This window comes from Parus major, chromosome 2, assembly GCF_001522545.3.
Source record: "Parus major isolate Abel chromosome 2, Parus_major1.1, whole genome shotgun sequence".
NCBI classification, from domain to species: Eukaryota; Metazoa; Chordata; class Aves; order Passeriformes; family Paridae; genus Parus; species Parus major.
In genome coordinates this window covers 32,082,592-32,103,809 of record NC_031769.1, presented here as the reverse complement: position 1 = coordinate 32,103,809, position 21,218 = coordinate 32,082,592, and the positions used below count along the sequence as shown (strand labels likewise).

General features: G+C 38.8%; 1 protein-coding gene across 5 annotated transcripts in view; it reads left to right on the top strand.

Annotated features, from left to right (window-relative positions):
* Positions 1-13,345, top strand: part of OSBPL3 (oxysterol binding protein like 3) — an 85,093-nt gene extending 71,748 nt beyond the window's left edge. For all 5 annotated transcript variants that reach the window (XM_015619043.2, XM_015619046.2, XM_015619044.2 and 2 more), the window contains 6 exons: positions 1,532-1,610; positions 3,690-3,834; positions 5,097-5,241; positions 5,920-6,046; positions 6,586-6,708; positions 7,853-13,345. In XM_015619043.2, coding sequence (XP_015474529.1) covers positions 1,532-1,610; positions 3,690-3,834; positions 5,097-5,241; positions 5,920-6,046; positions 6,586-6,708; positions 7,853-7,949 — 716 coding nt within the window. In that variant the 3' untranslated portion in view covers positions 7,950-13,345. The remainder of the gene's footprint in view (positions 1-1,531; positions 1,611-3,689; positions 3,835-5,096; positions 5,242-5,919; positions 6,047-6,585; positions 6,709-7,852) is intronic.
* The last annotated feature ends 7,873 nt before the right edge of the window (positions 13,346-21,218 follow it).

Below are 21,218 nucleotides of genomic sequence, written 5' to 3'. Positions count from 1 at the left end.
CTGACCTTAGTTCATGTGTTCCATCACCAAGAAATCTCCTGATCATGTCCAGTGATTTAGAAGACTGGGCTCTGACAGGGAACAATAGTTTGGAGATAGCTTTCCACGACTCATGAAGCTGACTCTGCTTTTGCAGAGGAGTGTTGACCCGTGAGCAGTGGAAATGAAGGAAGTTTCAGCTATTATAGCATCTGTGCCTGAATTAGTATGAGCATAGCTTTGAAATAACACTTTGCTTTTTCTTGTCTGTCCTAAAATTATTGTGTGATCAAGTTGCAGCCTGGCTCCCCAGATGTTTCCCACATGCTGATCTCTGTGGGGCAGCTTTGCCAATTATGAGAGAATTTGGCACAATCTGGTAATGCATTTTAACTGTTAAACTCAGTAGGGTGCACCTTTGCCCTTTCTCTTCCATCCCACTGCAGAGGAGAGAAAGCCAGGACAGAATTTCCCTCAACAAGCACTTGTTGTGCAGTGTAGGAATCACACCAGAATCGTTGTCACTGAAGAAGCTGACCCAGCACCAGACTTCAAAACCAAAAAACCCAAAAGGTCCTTTTCTCATGTGATAAAAAAGCAACTTCTTTGCGTGCAGAATTCTGCCCTACATCCCATTCTGGTCTTTGCAATGGTAGGCAGCTCAGTGTGGCTCACTCCTCACTTGCACATACGTACTCAGGAGATGCGTGAGTAACCTCTTAGTTGTGGTTTGAGCATCCATCTCTCAAACAGGGTAAGAGTTTCCCCCCAGAACTGCACAGAAAATGGTGTTTTGTTTGCCTTCTGTTAGAACTAGCATCTTTTTGAGACAGGAGTTGAATTTTCCCCTCTTTTTCAGGTGGGGCAGGGAATGGAGTTCCTAGAGTCTAAAATAGGAAGGAGCTTTTCTCCTGAGCTCTGAAGTTACTCTCTGATTATCTAACCCAATTTAACTGTACACCCCTTTTGCCATGCTCCTGTCTGTTTCCTTCTCTTCCAGGTTCTTTTGCTCAATAAATTTGGCTAAACTTGCGTTAAGTTTCCTTATCTTTTTTCTATTTTTGAAGAAATGGCATGAGACTTGGACATGTCTTTCTGTGATTCAAACAAGATTTCAAAGATCAGTTAAAATCCTCTGCCATTTTGTGCCCTTTGGAACCTTCTTTAAGCTCTTGACTGTGGATATTCTTGTTTTATTTTTGTATTTGAAATTCTGGTTTTGTTTTTGAAAATGTGTGCACTCATTCACTAGCAACTGAATTGCAGACAAGTATACCCTGTCTATAGCTTATTTAAATTTCTTTCTTTTGAAAAAGTTAGACTGTTAAGTATCTGTTACTTTGCTATTTAAATAACCAAAATTACAGTGAAAATCAAACAAAGCAAACAGCAACAACAACAAACCCACCAGCCAGTATTTGAAGGTCCCACAAGATTCTTTGAACGCTTCTGTTGCACTTTGTTATTCTGAATTTCTTGAAAATAGAGCCCAGAAACAGCCTGATTCACCTACCTGTGACTAAACCCATCTTGTTTTTACTTCTTGTTCCAGATGTCAGATGGAAAAACAAATTCTGGGGCAAGTCCATGGAAATTGTTCCAGTTGGCACGACACACGTAACTCTTCCAGCGTAAGTGCTGCTGTTGGGCACTGCTGTTTGTGCACAGGCACAGATGTGCTTGCACACACTGGAGCCACACTCATTCAGAGCACAGCCAGCTCTGCTCTGCCCTTTGAAAGGACTGGTAGCTATGGTTTAATTTAAAGAGAAAAGGGGAGGAAGAAATACCTCACCAAACCAAACCCAGAAGCTTCAATCAGAAGCACTTTCAAAGGTTATGAAAAATAAACAGTGAAAAAAAACCCCATCACTCGTGCGTACCTTGAAAAAAGAAAAGTTGGTATTTTCATACTTCAGTCGAATTTCAACCTTAATGCATTTCAAATTCATAGACAAAAACTGTAGAGTAAAGGAAGCTATGAATTCTTTTGCTTGAGAATAGGTTTTGGGGGAAGAGATGGTGTTGTTCCTGTCTTTTGTGACTATATTTGTAGGGACTCTGACACCATTCTGGGCTGTAGGCAAGGCCAACAACCATCATCCCTGCAGAAATAATTACTGTAAGTGATAAGTAGAACCAGTTACATATCTGGTGTTTATTATCCAAGGAAGCAGCCACTGTAGTGAAGTGTTGAGTATAGCTTGTTTGTTTCCTTTTGTTTTGTTATTTGTTTTTTTTTTAAATAAAAAATCTGCAGTGTTTCAATGCCAGTTTGTCAGAGTGCCCATTATTGATGAGCAATTAAAATCACTTAAAATTTGGCCTATATCCATCATGCTTGCAGAACCAGAGGTCTAAAGGTTGAGTATTGTTCCAATTAAATCTGTTTTCCAGTGAGAGAGTACAAAATTAATCTGCCATCTTAAAAAAAAACACAACAAGCCAAAGAATTCAAGAACCTAGCACTCATCAAATGAAGCATGTGTTTTTCTTTAAAGTGGCTAAAATTGAAACCTAGTAAGACAGTACCCAAAAGGTAATGTGTACACCATGTTACATTCATAACACCTGCCCTCAGCTTTGGAATGAAAAGTTTCTAGGATGTGCATGAGCACTCAGAGCCAAGGTAATTAATATATTAGGGCCTATGATGGGCTGATGAACTGGGAAGCAGTCTGATTCATATGTGATCTCTATGTGCTGGTTTGTATCCCTGTGTATCTGATACAGAATTGGGTACAAAACAGGTGCTGTGGCTATAGGGAAAAATTAAGCATTACTATTAAGGTTCATTTTGAAACAAATACTTTTTTTTAAGCATTTATGATAAAATGTGATGTGCATAGGTAAGGGCAGAAAAACAAGTTACTGTGTGATAAATTGGCTGTGTATCTGCTAGTCTGTACAAACTGTCCTGTGTGTGCCTTACAAAGCAGCAAGTGAAAGCAAGTGATTGAAGGGAGGTAGGGAAAGATTCTAATAACTTCACAGGATGTGAATGAGGTACTTGCTCTGAGGAAACTGGTGCTTTGCAAGTTTATATTTTACCTTGCCAGTAGCAAGTTGGCCATCCATACCCAGAACAAATTGTAGAATATGTCTTCACGAGACTTTCCTTTCCTTGATGCTTTATAAAACTGTTTATGAGAGCATCTACCTCTATCAGAAAAGGTAAAATGTTGTATTCTCTACTGGTATTTGTTTATCTCTCCCTGTTTGCTGTTTCCCAGTGTGCAACTGCATCTTGAACTACCTGGTGAGAACTTTTGCTCTTGCCTAAAGCACACATATTAGGCTCAGCCTTGAGAGCTTTGAGCCAAGCTCATTCCTCTCAGTACGTGTTTGGATCACTCTGGTGGCCCATGTTCTTGTGTTTTCCATTGTCAAGCTTGGAATGGGCATGTCAGACTGTAGAAGATACCAGAATGATTACTTTTGGAAACTTGAAACTGGTTAGAAGGGCAAGTAAATTGAGGGAAAACTGAATTCAAAGTATGTAGCAGAAGTGAAAAGGATTTTCTGGGAGGTGGGATAGTTGTCATAGGGTTTGTTTTTGAGAAGGTTTGGAACAAGAAGATGAATCATTCTAGTAAAGAAAAAAAATAATTTGTTTTCTCTAATCAAGTTCTCTGCAAATTTTTTTCCTCAAGTTTGAGCTCACTTGAACATGGCATGAGACTTTTCTTGCCTTGTGTTTTTCCTTATAGTTTTAAAGACCATTTTGCCTGGAACAAGGTGACATCCTGCATCCATAACATCTTGAGTGGGCAAAGATGGATTGAACACTACGGAGAGATCATCATAAAAAATCTTAATGATGACACGTGCCACTGCAAACTGACTTTCATAAAGGTAACCACAGCAATGTTGGCACTGCCTTTTCGAACAGGCACAGCAGTGGGAGGCTGCTCTCTGCTGAAGCTCTGTACTTCTGCTTACAAGCTGTAATTACCTGTGATTCCTTGAAAACTATCTTTGAAGGAACTGCCACTCATTAGACAAAAGAAGCAACAGCTTTCTTGAGTGATTCCACTGGAAATGGAGGGATTTTTGGGAGAGGAATGTCTACTCTGGGTTTGATGAGAGGTGTAGGCACAAACTGACAGTGGTTTACCACATGCCTCCTACTAGCCCACTGGCACATGCTGTGGTTGCATTCATTCTGCAGCTGTAGGACCAGTGCTTATGCAGGCTGCTTCTCCTGATGCTCTTTGCTAGCCCTTTGCAGGTCCTCAGAGGAGTTTAAATAAGAGGTTGGGGTATTGCTCAAAGCTTTTGCTTCAGTACAAGTACAATATATATGACTTCTTCAGGAACTGTTCTTATAATTGAAATTAAATTCAGTTTTTGGCAATAGACGAGTTGTAGTAAAGGAAAATCAATGAAAATGTAAAGCAATGCCAAAATTTCTAACCTGAGAAATAGTTTTATAAATCATCCTAAGAGACTTACCTTTCTCTATATCTGAGAGAAGGTTCTGCTTTATATAGAACAGACCATACAGGTACAAGGGAAGTACTTCAGTGTACCTATGCAGCATGGCATGCTTCCCAGCAAGTTTGGGGTTATTTTATTTTATTTATTTCCTGAATACTCTGTGCTTTCTAAGAAGCATTAGGATGATTTTTTTTTTCCCCAAATAATTACTTGAAAGTACTTTAATGTATTTTCAGAGCTGCACTGGAAGTTCAAATACTAAAGACTGAGAGCCTGCAAATCTTACACCTTTGATATTGTAAACTGTTTATAGTGGAGATGAATGTAGGAGTTCCTTCTCTTCCTCTTCTGCAAATTTGGGAGACATGTAGATAACCAAGTCAGGACTCGGGGCCAACTGTGTTTGGGCAAAATTCAAGGTCAGCTGCACTTCACCTCATACTGCCCCTACAAAAAGGCAAACCAAATAAATACAATTCTCAATTTAGTATTTTAAGAAGCTAACATATTAATAAGTTAGTGTTTTAATGTACTAGAAGTTGTTTGCATTTGATATTGTAATGCACACCTAAATTAACAGGTTTCATTGCTCTACAGCCTGGTGCTACTAGCATGGCAAAATGGCCTGCACTTGAGCTCTTATGCACCTTCCTTCCCTTTGTTCCTTTTAATTCTAGGCCAAGTATTGGAATCCAAATGCACACGAGATCGAAGGCAGTGTCATGGATAAATCTGGGAAAGTTGTGCATCGGCTCTTTGGGAAGTGGCATGAAAGTTTATACTGTGGGACAGCTTCATCTTCAAACTGCATATGGAGAGCAAGTTAGTGATCAGAATGGCTCACGTACACAAACTGAGATCTTCTTGAGTATTAAAACAACTTAACGGTTTTAATCTCTTTATTAGACCCCAGTTTCTTGTTATTCTTCTGTAGAGTATTAGATTTTTGTCAAGCATTTAAAAGCTAGATAGAAGAATATATCATTTAGATAATATGAGAACATAATCCCATGGCTTCCTGTATTTTCTTCATTCTCCCTCATTTTCATATTTGGGCATGAAGTCAGTATTGAGGACTCTAGCAGGAAGGGGGAAAAAGGGAACAAACTGCTCCTACTGCTTGTGCAGAGAACTGTTTGTTTCATGTGTTGAACACTGGAGGATAGCCTACAAAGCTCAGTTCTGTAAATTACAGTGATAGCTGAATTTCTCCCAAGCTTGTGGGGTTTTGCCTACTGTGTTTTGAAAAAACATTGCGATAATAGCATGGCCTTCATCACGGTTGTGCTGTGAGTCAGCTGAGAGGACAGAAATCTGTCTTGCTGCAGTGCAATTGTCAAGGGGGATGTTCTCTTTTGTCACATTATTAAAAACTTCTTGTTCCCCCAGAACTGACACTGTGGATCAGGCATAAACAAATGACTGGATGGAGCTTGAAATTTTCTTTCTCACTATAATACCATTTTACTGGAACTCTGAATGCACTCTTTTATTCTGTAGATCCGATGCCTAAAGATTATGAACAGTGGTATGGATTTACACAATTTGCACTGGAGTTAAATGAACTGGACCCACAAACTAGGTCGTTACTCCCATCCACTGATACACGTTTTAGACCAGACCAAAGGTAAGAAGCTTTAACTCTGAAATATTTTCCTTAAATAGTTCTTAATCTTCTGTTCACTCACTTTACCCTGAACTCAAGACTATTTCCTGTGGATAACTGCAGTGCCTTTCTATTTTTACATTAATGTGAATCTGAAACAGACATTGTAATCACTTATTGAGAGATGATCTAGTTGTTATGGAAGTGTGTCCTAAAATTGCCTCTTGGATGCCTCTACATAACTGCCTTTCCTAGGATGTTAAAATTTAAGTACTTTAGGTACTGGATGTTGGGCATACAGTATTTGAATAACCAAAAACTGAGACACTTGCAACTTTTTTCTGCAGTGAAATTTTTACTGTTGCAAATTTCCAAGTAGAAGAATCTAATGTAATTGTGACTCTGAGCTTGTTCCAAGAGTTATCTTACCTTAAGTGCTTTTTCATGGTGCAGTTGTCTGCAGAGGTAGCTGTTTACCTTTCAAACACTCTGAAATACCTGCTGAAGAGATTAAATTCTGGAGGCAGGAGAACAATTGTCTCATATCACTGCTGCTGCAGGTTTCTAGAAGAAGGGAATATCGAAGGAGCTGAAATACAAAAGCAGAGGATCGAGCAGCTACAGAGAGAACGACGGAAGGTGCTAGAAGAAAACAATCTAGAGCATCAGCCTAGATTTTTCAGGTACTAGATAATAATTAGCATATACTATCATTTATTAAAATTCTTCTTATAGATCTTATTCTAAATTGCCACATCCACAGGCTCCAGTTTTTTCCAGGGTTCTTCTATATACTTTGGGTTTGTACTTTGGTGATGTTGAATAATCCAGTCTTAGTTAAAGCTCAGAATTATGTACTAGTTTTTTATTAGTGCATCCCTGAATTTTATTTTTTTTTTGCCTTGATTGCAACTGATGTTTAGTCTGCATTTGAATTTGCCTGAGTTAATGTAACATCTTTGAAGCATGCTGAAGTAGCTGGATTTTGCTCAATTGCCTCTGCTTAATTCAGGGGGATTACCTGATGTGGAATTGTGCAGAGTTGGAGCCTTTCGCATCCAAGGCTGTTTTTGAACATGTTTCCTGTGTTTTATGGGGAGATAATTATTGTTCTGAAGGCACTTTATCTCTTCCTGTTGTAAATCAGTTAAACAGGAGACTTGAGGCGTCAAAAGACTAAAAGAAATGCTAGCAGTCTTTTGCCCTCCAGCTTCTCTGTTCTCCTGCAGTGAAAGAGTTTGAGCCAAGATTAATGTTGTATGGGCCTATAAGCAGATCTGAGATCCTACTTTTTCTGGATATATCTATACTGTATTTCTGAGGAACACAGGAATGTTGTAAATAGGTGCAAAAGGGAATGGCTTAGGCTACTTCATCTCTGACAAGCTGGCGAGCTAACTCATCCCATGCCAATTACACCTACTAAAGGGAAGCAGGATAGAGGCAAAGACTAATACTTTGTGATTGTATATTTACAATGAGAATTGTGAATAAGATTCAGGATTTGAATCCTTACAATGAGGATTTGAAAGTTGAGATTTCTTCTGTAGATTTAAATGATGGAATAAAGGATTTAATTATTATATAGCAAAAGTACTAGAGCAGATGCAAGCTAATGCATTTGGCTCTTCAATAGTGATGTTCTCAGGTGAACATTAGGCTATTGGGATGCCTCTCCATGGCCCAGTGCAGACACACCCATTCAGCTCTCCAAGCTGCACTGCTCCTGGTTCGTGGGCTGGATTTGGTATCTGTGCATGCTGCTATACTGCATTACACAACATATGGATGGAAAATACAACCTTACATTTGTTTAATCTTTGGTAGGAAATCCAGCGATGACTCCTGGGTGAGCAATGGAACCTACATGGACCTTAGAAAAGAACCTGGTTTTTCAAAACTGGACAGTCCTGTCCTTTGGTGAAAGAGGAGCTAAGTGAAGATATTCTGTGCTGTATTCTTGGATCTGATTTAAAAGACATATATATAAAATATAACTATATATCTATATGTACACACAAATATATACACACACACATACAGGATGTGTGTGGTGTCTGCAAATGTGCATATCTCCAGAATCGTGCTTAATTTAGAATCTGATAATTCATTTGTTTCCTTTACTCAACTATTGCAGTGATTGTTTGAATGTATAAATATCCTAATTTCTTTTTTATAAAATATTTAATAAATAGTACTGAATGTTAACAGATAGAAAAGAGAAGAGCTTTTACACTACTTTTTCAATGTGTAATATTGTCAGTTCTGAGTTAAATTATGCCTTACTGAATTGCATTGGAGACAGTAGCATCAGCATCTCCTAGCTGTGCTGAGGAAGAGTGCAGGCCTTAGTAACTCAAACTGTAGGCAGGCTTCCACAGTGCAATGAGAGTAGTTCAGCTGTCTCTGGGCTGGTATAAATTGCTAAAACAGATTATCAGCTGGTGCTGAAATCTGACTATGATCTTTTGCTGTCTGTAGGAAAGATTTAAGTGAGCTTTCGTTTCTATTAACTTTCTTCTTAGCTTTATGGAAGAGGTAGTTCTGAGCTTACATTGGTGGTTCTACTGCCTTATATATGAACTGTACCTGGTTACATGCAGTGCTGGAAAGTCAGGAATCGCCAAAATTTTCCACTGGGAAAAATTTTCACTTCAAATTTATAGCCCCCAACAGGGCAAGAAGAGGAGATCATTTGTATATACTGCTTCAGCACTAACTAGATGAAGAAGCTCTCTCTTTTTCCAGTAAGTGAAATCTTACACAGAGCACGAAATCCTGTGCTTCCATAGCTTCATTTGTTTTTAATTCACTCAAAAATTGCAACAGTAAGACTTTTTAAGAAGTAAGCAAACGGATTGTTTTAAGCTAGAAATTTTTTCCTAGTATTTTGATATTTTCTACCTCTTAAATAACATATTTAAGATCTTATATTTAAAAAATTACCACCTGCCTTATGGAGAAGTATATGGAGTCTTTGATCTTCCTCTGTTTGTTTGTTAAGTTCAGATAAATATTTAAATGTCTTGCACTAAATCAATTGCATCCATTTCCTGTAATTTTAGATGTATGGTTCGATATGTGCAGCTACTAAACCATAGGTCAGAAATTTAGCAGGAAACAAATGTAGCAGAAGCCTCACTTTTGAATGAAGATTATAGAGATGGGCAGTATTTTGGGTTTTTTTCCATCAAATAGCGATACCATAGTCATTAACAGAATAATTTGCATTTCCACATATCTGCAACCCAAGCCTGATCCATGATTCTTCAAATCTGCTCTGTGTGTCTGCAACTCTCTGCCAGCAATGCATTTTTCCACATGACAGATCTACATCCTGTCGCCACACCCTTTTCTTTTCTTTACATGCCACTGTAAAGACACAAAACAAACCCCAATGCTGGCACGTTAAATTGGCTTATGACTGGAACAACTGGACATGGCATGGATGAAGTAGACTCCTAGGAGGACAGACTAATAGCTTAGAAAAGCTTGCACTTTACTGCAATTGTGCTGCATTGTTCTAGAGAAAAATCTATTATAAATGGATCCATGTATTATATGTAACATGAAGGAAATACTATGAAGGTTTTAAATTTTAAACAAAATCTGTGGTGTCAGATTAGATGTATATTTGAACTTTGCTTTCTATTACCTTGAAGCCTCATTGTCTCAGAGGCAGATGAATGCTTTTTCACTGTTTTTCATTCTGCCCAGGATCTCTGCCTCACCATCATTTCTGTAATTTATTACCAAAGAAGTTAGCATAATTATATCTAATTAATATGTCTTGGAAAAACTTGACTACCATGCCAGCAGCTTGCAACAAGGCAAGGTTCACACTTACATGAAGACAAAATTTGGGCTTTGATTCCAAAGGAAATCTTAAATTTTGGGGCTGTTCAGCTTTTCAAGAAAAATGAGGTTCTCTTCATGACTTGTTCCCTTCCTATCTTTTTTCCTTGTATTAACTGTCAAAACCTGGCACAGAAATGAGTTGATAGTTGCAATTATCCTTGCTGTTGGTAATTACAAATTATACTAAAAATAAGGATCATTTAAAAACAGGAGAGGGTAGAGGAAATAAAAGATTTTAAGAAAAGGAGCAAAATTTGTGGAGGCTGCATTAAGCTTGCTCATTGTCATATTTGGCAGCTACTGTGATACTATCTGATCTGATTGCTGGGTTTGTATATTCTGTGTGTGGAGGGGATTCCCCCATTCAGGTATTAAACAAAACCAATCTCACATGGGGTATTTGAGTCATGATTTTTGATAGCCCAGACTGGCAGTGCCATGTCTGATTTCTCTAACACTCCAAACTGTCCAAAACACATGGGATTAATGACAAGAAGCATTGGGCTGAGCTGTGCCTTACACAAAAATTTCTTCATCAAAATTTCTGTATCAAGAGAGTAAACTCCAGAATTTTAGCATTGCCTCCATAAAAATGCCTGAGAATAATCCAGGGCATTTCTTAAATGCATGAAGCAAAATCACTGAACAAGCAATTGCTCCTTTTGTAAATCTGTAATACACACCTCCAAACACAATGTAACCAGTTGTGAGTGATCCTCTGACCCCGCATTTCCAACTGCAGTATAGTATTCCCTGCTTACTTTTGTATGAAACAATTTGGTTTAGTTAAACTTCTGTTGACTGTATATTAAGAAGTGGAAAAAAATTGTCTTGATGTTAGTTCTGTGTATTTCTGCATGTAAATATATTCAACATTCACAAACTTAATATATTCTATAAAGTTTTTCTTGGTAAAATATGTAATTTTGGTAATTTTCTTCCCCAGAACTTCAGCTGTGTTAATGGTTACAAAATTTATATTAGCTTTTGGCAGCGTAACTAAAACAACTGTGATTTTTAATTACTGACACTGAGGGACTTTTTACCCACTATTTCTACCCTGAATGGTAAAAAAGCATGTATCAGGCAACTTAACTGCTTCCTTTCATACAGAGCTGTGATCCCCAAGGTGTGTAGCTCAATGGATCAGTCTTAAAATTTCCTGATGGACCCTTGACTGCTGTTATAGCTCTCTTATTTCATGACTTTATAAACACTGCTTAATACAATTTTGGAGGCCAGTTTGAGAAGCACTCGTGCAGCTCTGCCTTTGCTTGTGTGTCTCTTCATAAAGTAAAACCCTCATTATAAACTTCCATCAAGGTGATGGAGCAGCTCAGGCCTTTGGGCGTTGAAACCCTGCTTCATTTTTCAAGTTGTAAAGCATAGAAAGAAAAAAAAAAGAAATTCAGGGAAATATCATACAGAGGAACAGAAACCCACAGCTCTACTTTCAGATTTGCAGGCTTGATGCTTAGTTTCTGATTTTGTGTAAATTTGGGATTACGAAACTGCATCACTTGTTCAGGAGGTGACTCTGGGTAGCATAAAGTGCTCTTTAAACCAAGTGGAACTAGAATGCAGCATTAATCACTGCATTCCTTTCTGGATCTCTTGTTCTCTGAGCTATGCTTGATGTGACAGTTTGCCACAGCACTGAACTACTTCTTTTAGCCACTTTTTGAAACACAGATCCAACAGTCTGTACTTAGATTCTTTATGCAGAGCTTGGAATGAGCTTCTAGGCTTAGGTGCCTAGAAGAAAGACTAAAACCATCCCAAATTTTGATAAGGAAACATCCTGGAGCTCTGTTCTTCCACCAACCAGTTTTCTTTGAAGGACTGGAAACAGGATTGCTGTTTTCTTTTAAAATCTGGCCATAGTAATTGCAAACACAGTCACCTTAATACCTGGCAGCTTAGTGTTGAATCCAGATCACTGTACAGAAAGAACACCAATTCATGGGACCAGAAATTAGGGCCCAACAAGGGACAGCTTTCATGTTGCACAATGGTCCAATGCTGGTCTCAAAACAACCTCCACAAAAGATCCAACCTAACAAAGACCTCACACCTTTCCATGCCCTCCACCTTCCCTCAGCTGTTTACAATCCTGTTCAGTTTTTCTATGTGGTCCCTTATTCAGTGTTCCATTTTTCTCTTTATTAAAAAAAACCTGATGAATAGGAAAACAGTCCATTCTAACAAATGATAAATCATATCTAAAGGCTGTAGTTAAATTCTTTTCCCCATAAATTCCTTGTGTATCTTTTCTGTGACTGTGAATAAGACTTTCTTACACTCTGCAGTCGGACCTGGTAGTGTGCTATGGAAATATGCAGTTATATCTGCTCAGCAGATCCTAATTACTAATGTCCTTGCATCTGCTTTTGTGTGAATTTCTTGTGTTATCTCTCCAAATGACCAGCTTGGCAGAGCAGGAAACTTTCAGCATATCTTGCTTTGTTCAGTATGGCTTCTTTTTTGTGTACAACTCATGCAGAGAGGGCGAGCTGAAGAGGAGTGCAAAACTTGGCCCGTGGTGCGTTTTAATAGAGAGAAGGATGACATCCAACTTGTTCACATAACTGAATACATCTTGCAAGGGCTAAAATGAGATGGTGCTGGTCAAAAGAGTGACATTAAAATGAAAGGTTTTTTGGTTGAGTGTGTTTTCATTCATGAATTATGCCTACAATAAATAAAAGTCAGTGTTCACTAACTCATCCTTTGTATATTTTAGCTACTGGTGGGTGCAACTTACTCCAGCAGCTGTGGGCTCATAAGAAACTGCACATTATCTGGCTTACCTTTTGAAACTTAGTAAATGCTGTAACTCTCAAATGTATTACTGTACTGCTCAGTACTTACATACTGTTCTTGCTGCAGCTTTTTGAAAGCAATAAGAGAAATTTTCCACATAAATAGATGCCATATGTTAAAGAATTATTTTAAATTATTTGGGTTATTTTAATATAAATTGTGGATTTGGTGTTTTGAATGTTTAAAACAATACTGTAATAAAGCTTATGAGAATGTTTGGGATGTTGATCCACAAGAGGTGATGACCTCCATCAGCTCCACACCTTGGAGATGGTTGGTATCCCTGAGAATCAAAAAGTCTTTGTGTTAACAGTATTTTTCTAGTTCCAGTATTGGAAAAACATCCAACATGTTTGAGGTATTACATAAACAAAGCAGCTAAATGCTGAATTTGTTGTTTGTTTTGATAGGGCATTCATTAGTGATTCCAGAATGAGGAACAGAATCCTATGTATTAGAATTATTGCTGACTTTCAGATATTTGAGAAGTCTCCCTGTAGTCAGGACCATCCCTGTTTTCGACTTCACTCCAAACATTTGTAATAGCATTGGAGTACCTTGATGCACAACTTGATTTATTATTTTTGTCTCTGTAACCAATTTAGTTGGATGTTAATAAATTCTACTTGCAAAAGGTCACAGAGCACCCTGATGTTTTCCCAGGGGTTGTAAGTATCTTTCTTCAAAGGTTGTTAGTGGTAGCTGAAAAAATTCTCACTGCTGTAGTGATCTGTGCTTTTTTACATTTTGCAAAATAGCAAGTAGGAAAGAGCTTCCATCTGCTAGAACCCTTATTTGTCACTCTTACAATCTGTCTGGTAGTTGTGCAATGTTCCAGTTGTACTGCTCTACACAGCTCTGCTGCATGGCTATTGTGCCAGACACTGGAGCAGGAAAAGGGGTAAGCTGATGGAATCCATTTCAACTGGAAGTTTATTCTTAAAAGCAGTTTTTAGCAGACATCTGTGCAGCATAAATATTATGCTGTAGTATGAGTGTAGAAGCCATGAGCTAAATGTGCTCCATAAAACAACTTTTGTAAACAAGGAAACATGGTATTTACTGGATAAAATAAATAACTGGAAAGAAAGGCTCTCACTGTGGTGGCTTTTCCCTTAGAGATGGTGATTCAGGACAGCTCTGCCAATTGGACCTCAACTGTGTCTCACAGTCCCACTATATGTGTATAAGATGCAAGATGGTTGGATCTTGAAAACTGTGGAAGTACAGTGAGTGTAACTCTTGACTAATGTGAAATTCCTGACTGCAGTTCTGCAACACTGCAGCCTCAGTGTCTACAAAGATTTGGTGGGAAGGAGCATGGAGCTCTCAAGAAGAGCTGAGAAAACCGGATCTCTAAATTTGTTACCATGCAAAATATCCTCAGCTGTTGCACATGGCAGAATCAGGATAGAGGACAAAAGAAAAAACAGTCTTTATACTGGGCAAGAATCAGCTCCTGGTTTTTTGAAATCCAGACCTTTTGGTTCTATTGGGTTAAGAACTTTGGAACTTCCTCATCATGTTAGGGGGAATTATTTCATTGCTGATTTATTTCATAGAGATCTGATACAGTTTAATTGGTATCTGAAATAGTTTATTATTTGGAAATACTTAGTATTTAGTAAACATTACATATTTATTATATTTATTTAGTACAAGTTGCTGAAAAGGTTGTGGTTTTCAGAAGCACTAATATTTTTTTCATAATTATGAAAGGAAGAGGAAGATTGCAAGGAATGTTCATTATTGGTGCCCCATTCATAAACACTCAGGGCAGCAGGAATTTCTCTTACAGAGAAATAGATATGGAGTGAATTTCTTGTGTCTGCCCCTCAAGCTAATAGCATGCCAAGTGCCCTCACTGTGGTCAGTGCTATGCAGACAAACCAGGCTGTTTCCCCTACAGAAGTGCAAGCTAAACTTGGTTTGTATAGATCTTGCATCCAGTTTGTGTTTAAGTTCAGTTGTCTGTTCGTTTACTCTAATCTCTATTTTAAAGCCATTTTGTTTACTGCAAAATGATTCAAACCTTCATAGGGTGAGGAAAAAAACTGACAGCTGAGCAAAGCTTGCTCTACATAGTAACCAACACATCTTGGCTTTTTTGTTGTTGTTTTGGTGGGGTTTTTTTATGCCTCTGTTGTATTTCTTTCACCTTGCAAATGTTGCTCTCCATACTTGGTTTATTGATTTTTGATTCAAACCTCTCTGTTTTATGCATAAGAATTTGTAGGGTTACTCTCTGTTTTTAAATGGGGTTAAATGCTGGCCAGGTACCAAATTCTGTTCTATACTTCTGAATTTATATCTTTGCTTACTCTGTACTGAGGGAAATATTTGAAATTACTTTGTGCAAACTCTCATTTGAGGTGAATCAACATTGCTCTACTGAGCTGAGTGTAACCGAGGCTTAAGTTAACTGAGAATTTGTCTCTGTGGGTTTGTTGATATAAGTTTTTACAGGCTCTTGAAACAGCAATAAATTCCTGGAAAACGAGATGTTGTGTGTATGAACATCTGCTGGTGTTTCTCACTGTAATTTCAGACTCCAGGAATTATTGTCTTCCTCTAAATATTAGGATACCACTTCTCCTTGAGGACTTTGTGCACTGATACTGCTATTCTAGTAAAACCAGCTGTTAGAATTGAAAAGTACTTTTTTTTTTTTTTTTCTGCTTAGTTAACATTGCTCGTCTTCATTAAAACTTCTGGATAAAAATTTACTTCCAAAATTACAAATTCCTTACTTTTCAGCTTGCATTAAAAAAAAAGAAATAAGATTGCAGTAAGTCAACTTCGAACTACTGCAGTACACACCTTGAAAAATCCTCTCCTCCTTAGGTTTTTATGGGGATATGTCTGCAGTGCCTAGATTGCTGCCTAAGGTAAGGATTATGTAGATTTATCAATAGATGAGAACCTGTCTAATAGCTGAAAGAGATTTACAGTTTTGTTTACTGCAAGGTTTGTTATAATTTCAACAACTGACAGCCTGAAGATGGAGTGAAGTCAAGAGATCATCCTACTTGTATTCATTGTTTGCTACTTGCCCTTCATCAAGGAAGCAAACTCTGTAAAGGCAACTAGAGCTATATAGGTTTTTTGATGGAAAAATCAATTTTTCTTATAAGGTTCAAAAATAGTGCACCAATTTATGAAGTTCTTTGGTGGGGAAAATCTTTTACTAAGGGCTTTGCCTAAGAGAGCTCTGCAAATAGGTCAGTAAGGGTAAGATTGACTTTTTCTAAGTTCTCTAGTTACTGAAGGATGATGAGCTTAGCCCTTCCTTTCATTTTGGAGACAGAGTAAAGCTTCAGTTAAAGTTCATGCAAGGTAGAGAACTCCAGGATATTATATTTCTCACCTTTTGTGAATATCAGGAACAGAAAAAGAGGATGTGCCATATCACAGAAAAAAAACCCAAAACCTAGTAGGAGCTCCATTGTACTTTATCTAGGTGCAAAGCTCCCTAAAGCTGATGGTCATGTCTTGATTCTTTTTGCTCTGGATACCAGCATGAATTGGTTGTTTGACATGATGGGGGAAAGGAATGGGAGGAAAGAGTGTATGTTGAAATATGATTCTCAGAATTGAAGTGTGCAGTCATGAGATCCCAGGAAAAAGGAATAACTGCAGTTCATGCTTTCCCAGTACTGGTTGCTCATTGTTTCCTTTCCTGATAATGCTTCCTCTCAGGACACAGCTGGTCTTCCTTCTCTTTTAGAAACTGTATTGTTCACACTGTGCTACGTTGGTGTTGGTGAGGCTGGACAGTAACTGTGGGAGAGCCAAATAAGCCCCAGCTCAAGCTGACAGCAACTGGTTCTGCAGAAGTACAATCCCATCTCCCAGTTGCAGAGAGTTGTCTCTGGCAATAAGAAAGCCATCCACTCTAGGGTGCTTGCATCACCTGTTACAGACACCATTCACCCATAAATCAGTGCAACATTCAGACAAACAAGGGCAGTACAAGCAGCAAGGACACCAGTTTTAGTCCTGTGATTAAGCAAATAAATTACATTTTTAATTGTCAGAGAAGAGGCCAGCACTTTATTTCATACATGAGGTTGTTTTCCAGCATAGTGAAAACCTGGTCTGCATGTGGAACTGCAATACAACAAATTGTATCAACAACCTGGAGTTGTGTGACTGTGTGCCAGGCCATCAACAGTACAAATTTGCAGGACATGACTTCTCTGTAGTGGTTCCCACTCTTCAGAAGGACAGCTGCAGCCTTTTCACAGAATCAGTCAGGTTGGAAGGGACCACAGTGGATCATCTGGTCCAACCTCCCTGCTCAAGGAGGGTCATCCTAGAGCACATGGCACAGGATTGCACCCAAACAGTTCTTGAATGTCTCCTGCAAGGGACACTCCACATCCCCTCTGGGCAACCTGTTCTAGTGTGGGGTTGCTCACACAGTGAAGTTCTTCCTCATGTTCAGGTGGAATTTCCTGTGCAGCAATTTCTGCCTCTTGTCCTGTTGCTGGGCACCCCTGAGAACAGCCTGGCTCCATCCTTTTGGCACCCTCCCTTTAGACACTGACAGACATTTGTGAGGTTCCTCTCAGTCGTCTCTTCTCGAGGCTGAACAGCCCCAGCTCCCTCAGCCTTTCCTCGTAACAGAGGTGTTCCAGTCCCTCAATGATCTCTGTAGCTCTGCTGGACCTGCTCCAGGAGCTCCATTCTCTCATAGTGAGAAGCCCAGACTAGGACACACTGCTTTTATATCTACCGATCTGTTGACCCAAAGCACCGTCTTTATGGTACCTGCTGTCCTTTTGGGCAACACTGTTGCATAATGTAAAAAGAACTCCCATGCAATTACCAACCCACACACTTTTTAGCTTCTTGCCAGCCCTTGCTCCTTGTTTCATAAAGAACTGTGTTCCTTTTTCATTCTGTTCCCTTTCATGGTAAAAACCCAGGTATGTTCTTACCCCACTGCTTGTAGGACATTGAAAAGCAAGCACTTCATATGCTGAAATGAGGAGGAGCAATAGCAAGCTGAAAAATGAAGTGGCTTTAAGAAGAAATATGAGGTCTTCCTGTTGGTACCAAATGGGGCTGAACTATCACCCCTGTGGGAAATGGGATGGGTTCTGTCCTCCTTTGCAGTCTGTTTCTACAGCAGAAGATGCAGGCGGCTCCTGGCAGCTCCTGCTGCAGAGCCCCTGGGAAGCTGCAGGAATCCTGACTCACTTGTAGGAGCAATGCAGCCTCACCACTCCTCAGGACCCTCTGTAGCCACTGACTTCTTTACTGTTTGTACTCTTCCCCTCAATGCATCTGCCACTTTTATAGGCCATGGCTTTAGTCAAATATCGCTAAACAAATTTCTCAATTTTTATCTTTGTGGGCACTCAAAATTGCATTATTTTTTGTTCTGGAAAAACCCCTTTCAGATTGTCCTGCTGTTGTTCCTGCAAGAGAGACTGAGCTGACAACAGATAATGAGAAGGAGGATCATGGACCTGCAAAACAACTAGAAAAGAAAACAAAGGAGGCACCAAAACCAAAAGGGAGAGAGAAAATTTGTTTTAAATCACAATAAAACTGTTGCTACAAATGTAGTACATGACAACAGACATCTGGTGTTACTCAATGAAATATTAATGTTAGCTCTGAACATTTTGTAAGGTTTGACTATGGCCATGCTCCAGTTCTGCAGCAGTGCAACAGAAACACCATCTGCCTGGATGCCCCGTGAGGGACTGCAATTACATACTACCTATTCTTCAGAAAATTCTGCCCAAGTCATTGGTTCCCACAGGTGGATAGCGAGGTTTTTTGGGGATGCTCGTTCATACACTTTCAGTGGATGCAAAAGGAAATGCATGAGACAGAAAAAATCTGGAGAGTTGATCAAGAAAAATTTACAGCCAGCTTTTCTCTCTGCAGGCAGCTTCAGCCATTGCCTCTTTCCCAGGGATCTTTTAACTCCTGTTGCTTTGCCAATTTTGTCCTAAATCTTCTGTGCATTCTTTAGATATGCTTTCCTTAGTTCTTCCATTCACAGTAACTTCAAGGTTGTCTATGAATAGTAAAATCACTAGCAAATGCCCTAATTTTAGGGTGACATTTTTTACTGATCTGAAAATGTAACAGTAAAATAATTCTGAGAGGAAGTACAATTTATTAAAACAATAAAACTGTAAGCATTTACAGTCTGTTACTTAGCTACCCATAGCAGTAGGCACTGTACAGCTCTGAGTGGTGCCATGTGCTGCTGTAGTTAGATTTCAGAGCAGTGCCAGAAACCCTGACAGAGTGCTTACAGTCTGAAAAGTGTACATGTGCAGAGATGCAAATTTGAAGGGCTTCATTTTTTGGAGGCATGGAGATAGGTATCCTCTGTTTACAATGTTTTATTGAAAAACAAAATCCTAATAATTTTTATTTAAATACAATTTGTAATTTTTGACTTTGTCACTCCTGCTCTAGCTGGCCGAGAATTAAACATACAGAAAAAAAAGAATACAAATTATGCATGATGAGTAAGCAAAATTTCAGATTTTATTACTGATACATTTTTTAGACTTTTGAAGTTTAAAGTTGAAGATTAGAGTAGTCTAATACTTTTAAAATAACTGTTTATATACTGTTTATAATACTGTTTAGGACCTAAATGAAAGCTGTTTGGGGCTCCTACACAATAGTTTGATAGCCATTCCTTTTGGCTAATTTATGAGGAAGTTTTACTGCTAAATTGCTTGAACAGTATAGCAGGCAGATGGTTTTTGATAAAATATTAATGAAACCAGATGGTTTCTAATAAACTATTATGGAAGACTTTTGAGACATGCAAGAAATGTTATCTATTCCTAAGTCATTTATCCTTATTGTAAAAGAAATAAAGTTCTGTGGCTGCCATCTAATCTACAATTTAAAGTTAGAAACACCAAGTTCATGTAAATTCATGCAAACTGTTCTCCGTATTATTACTGCAAACATCATAGAATTATTGCATGGTTGGACAGAATGACAGAGGGGAGCCCTGTGCCACACACGGCGTGCACTACAGAAAGGCAGATGTGGCACTACCTCCCCCCATGCCAACATCAGTGCTGAAGGCAAAGAGCTCTGATTGAGTTACAGCAAACAGGTTGTACTGAACATATCTGCCTCCTGCATCTCAGCATGGCACACTCCAGTGGTCCTTCCAAGGGACTAGAAGGTGCAGAAGTGAACTCTGTTTTCCTCATATTGGTCTGTAAAGGCAGCAGAGTTTAACCTGGCAATACAAGATAGCCTCTAAAGAGTGGCCAAACTCAACGTACAGCAAAATCTTCAGATGGTCAAAGATGTCACCTGCCCTTAGTTAAGAGCAGAATGGACAGAAGCTCACATGAATACGTAGGGAAGCACAGCCAGAATGGTTTTCTGGCTGCTTTGAACTCACTCAGCCCCTCCTGACTCACTGCACCCTCCCACTCATCTCCCCTTCTCAGGACACGGTCCCTTGCTAAGCCTGTCACTCGCTGCTGGCACAGTGGCAGGGCTGGTGACAGCTGTAACAGCAGGAGAGGGAGAAAGCTGTTGTGTGCAACAGGAAATGTTTCAGAGGACAGAATGGTAGAGGCAAAAAGTACAGAGCATCCCAGCAAAACAGAACATGAATTTCAATGTGGAAGAAAAATGAGGCTGGTTAGTTGATTTGAAAGAAATAAAGAAACAAACAGAAATTGCTGCTCAGATCTTTTAGTCTTACAAAAGGAAGTGGAGGGGAAAAAAATTAATTAATTCTTTTGCTAGTGATTTGGCTTATGTTGCTGGACACCTTTAAAAAGATTTGCTACCCCAAGTATCCTTCTCTTCTAAATAGACACCCAAAATAGCTTCACGCTTTATGCCTCCACAGAACTGAGGCTAGCACAGCCTTCTCCAGCCAGAGTGAGGGTTTTAAAAAGGCCTAGCATGCAACACCAGAGACTTTTCAATGACCTCTTGACACCTCAATATGCAGACACATTTTTAGTGAGTGATTTCTAGCCAGGCTGGATGCAGCCTGAAACAACACATTGATGGCTACAAGGGAATTCTTTGCCATTTAGTACTGCTGTTTATGCTGTGAAAGCATTTTTAAAAGTTTTTAAGATAAAGATTAATAAAAAAGCCGTTTAAGAAAGTCCCCCTTGGAAATAAATTTGGACTGACATCATAATGACAATGGTTGAAAAAAATGCCAGATTATGCTGTCACACACAAAAAAAATCTAATACCAAATGCATATAGGATGCAAAAACCTTTTCTGTTTCTGATATGGAATAACCATTCTGCAATGCTGACATCTTGTGGTAGCAGTGCTCAGTGATTTTTTTTTAAATGTCACACCTGAGGAATTTCACATGGCCATACTCAAAAAGCATACAACTATTTCACTGGGGTCTTTTTCCCTTTCAGATTACTATCCTTTGTGTTATCACTCATTATGTGCATTATTTATTTTTTAAGTTGTGGCTGTGAAGTCACTTGCCTCTCTTCACTTATTTAAAAGATAGCCAGAACT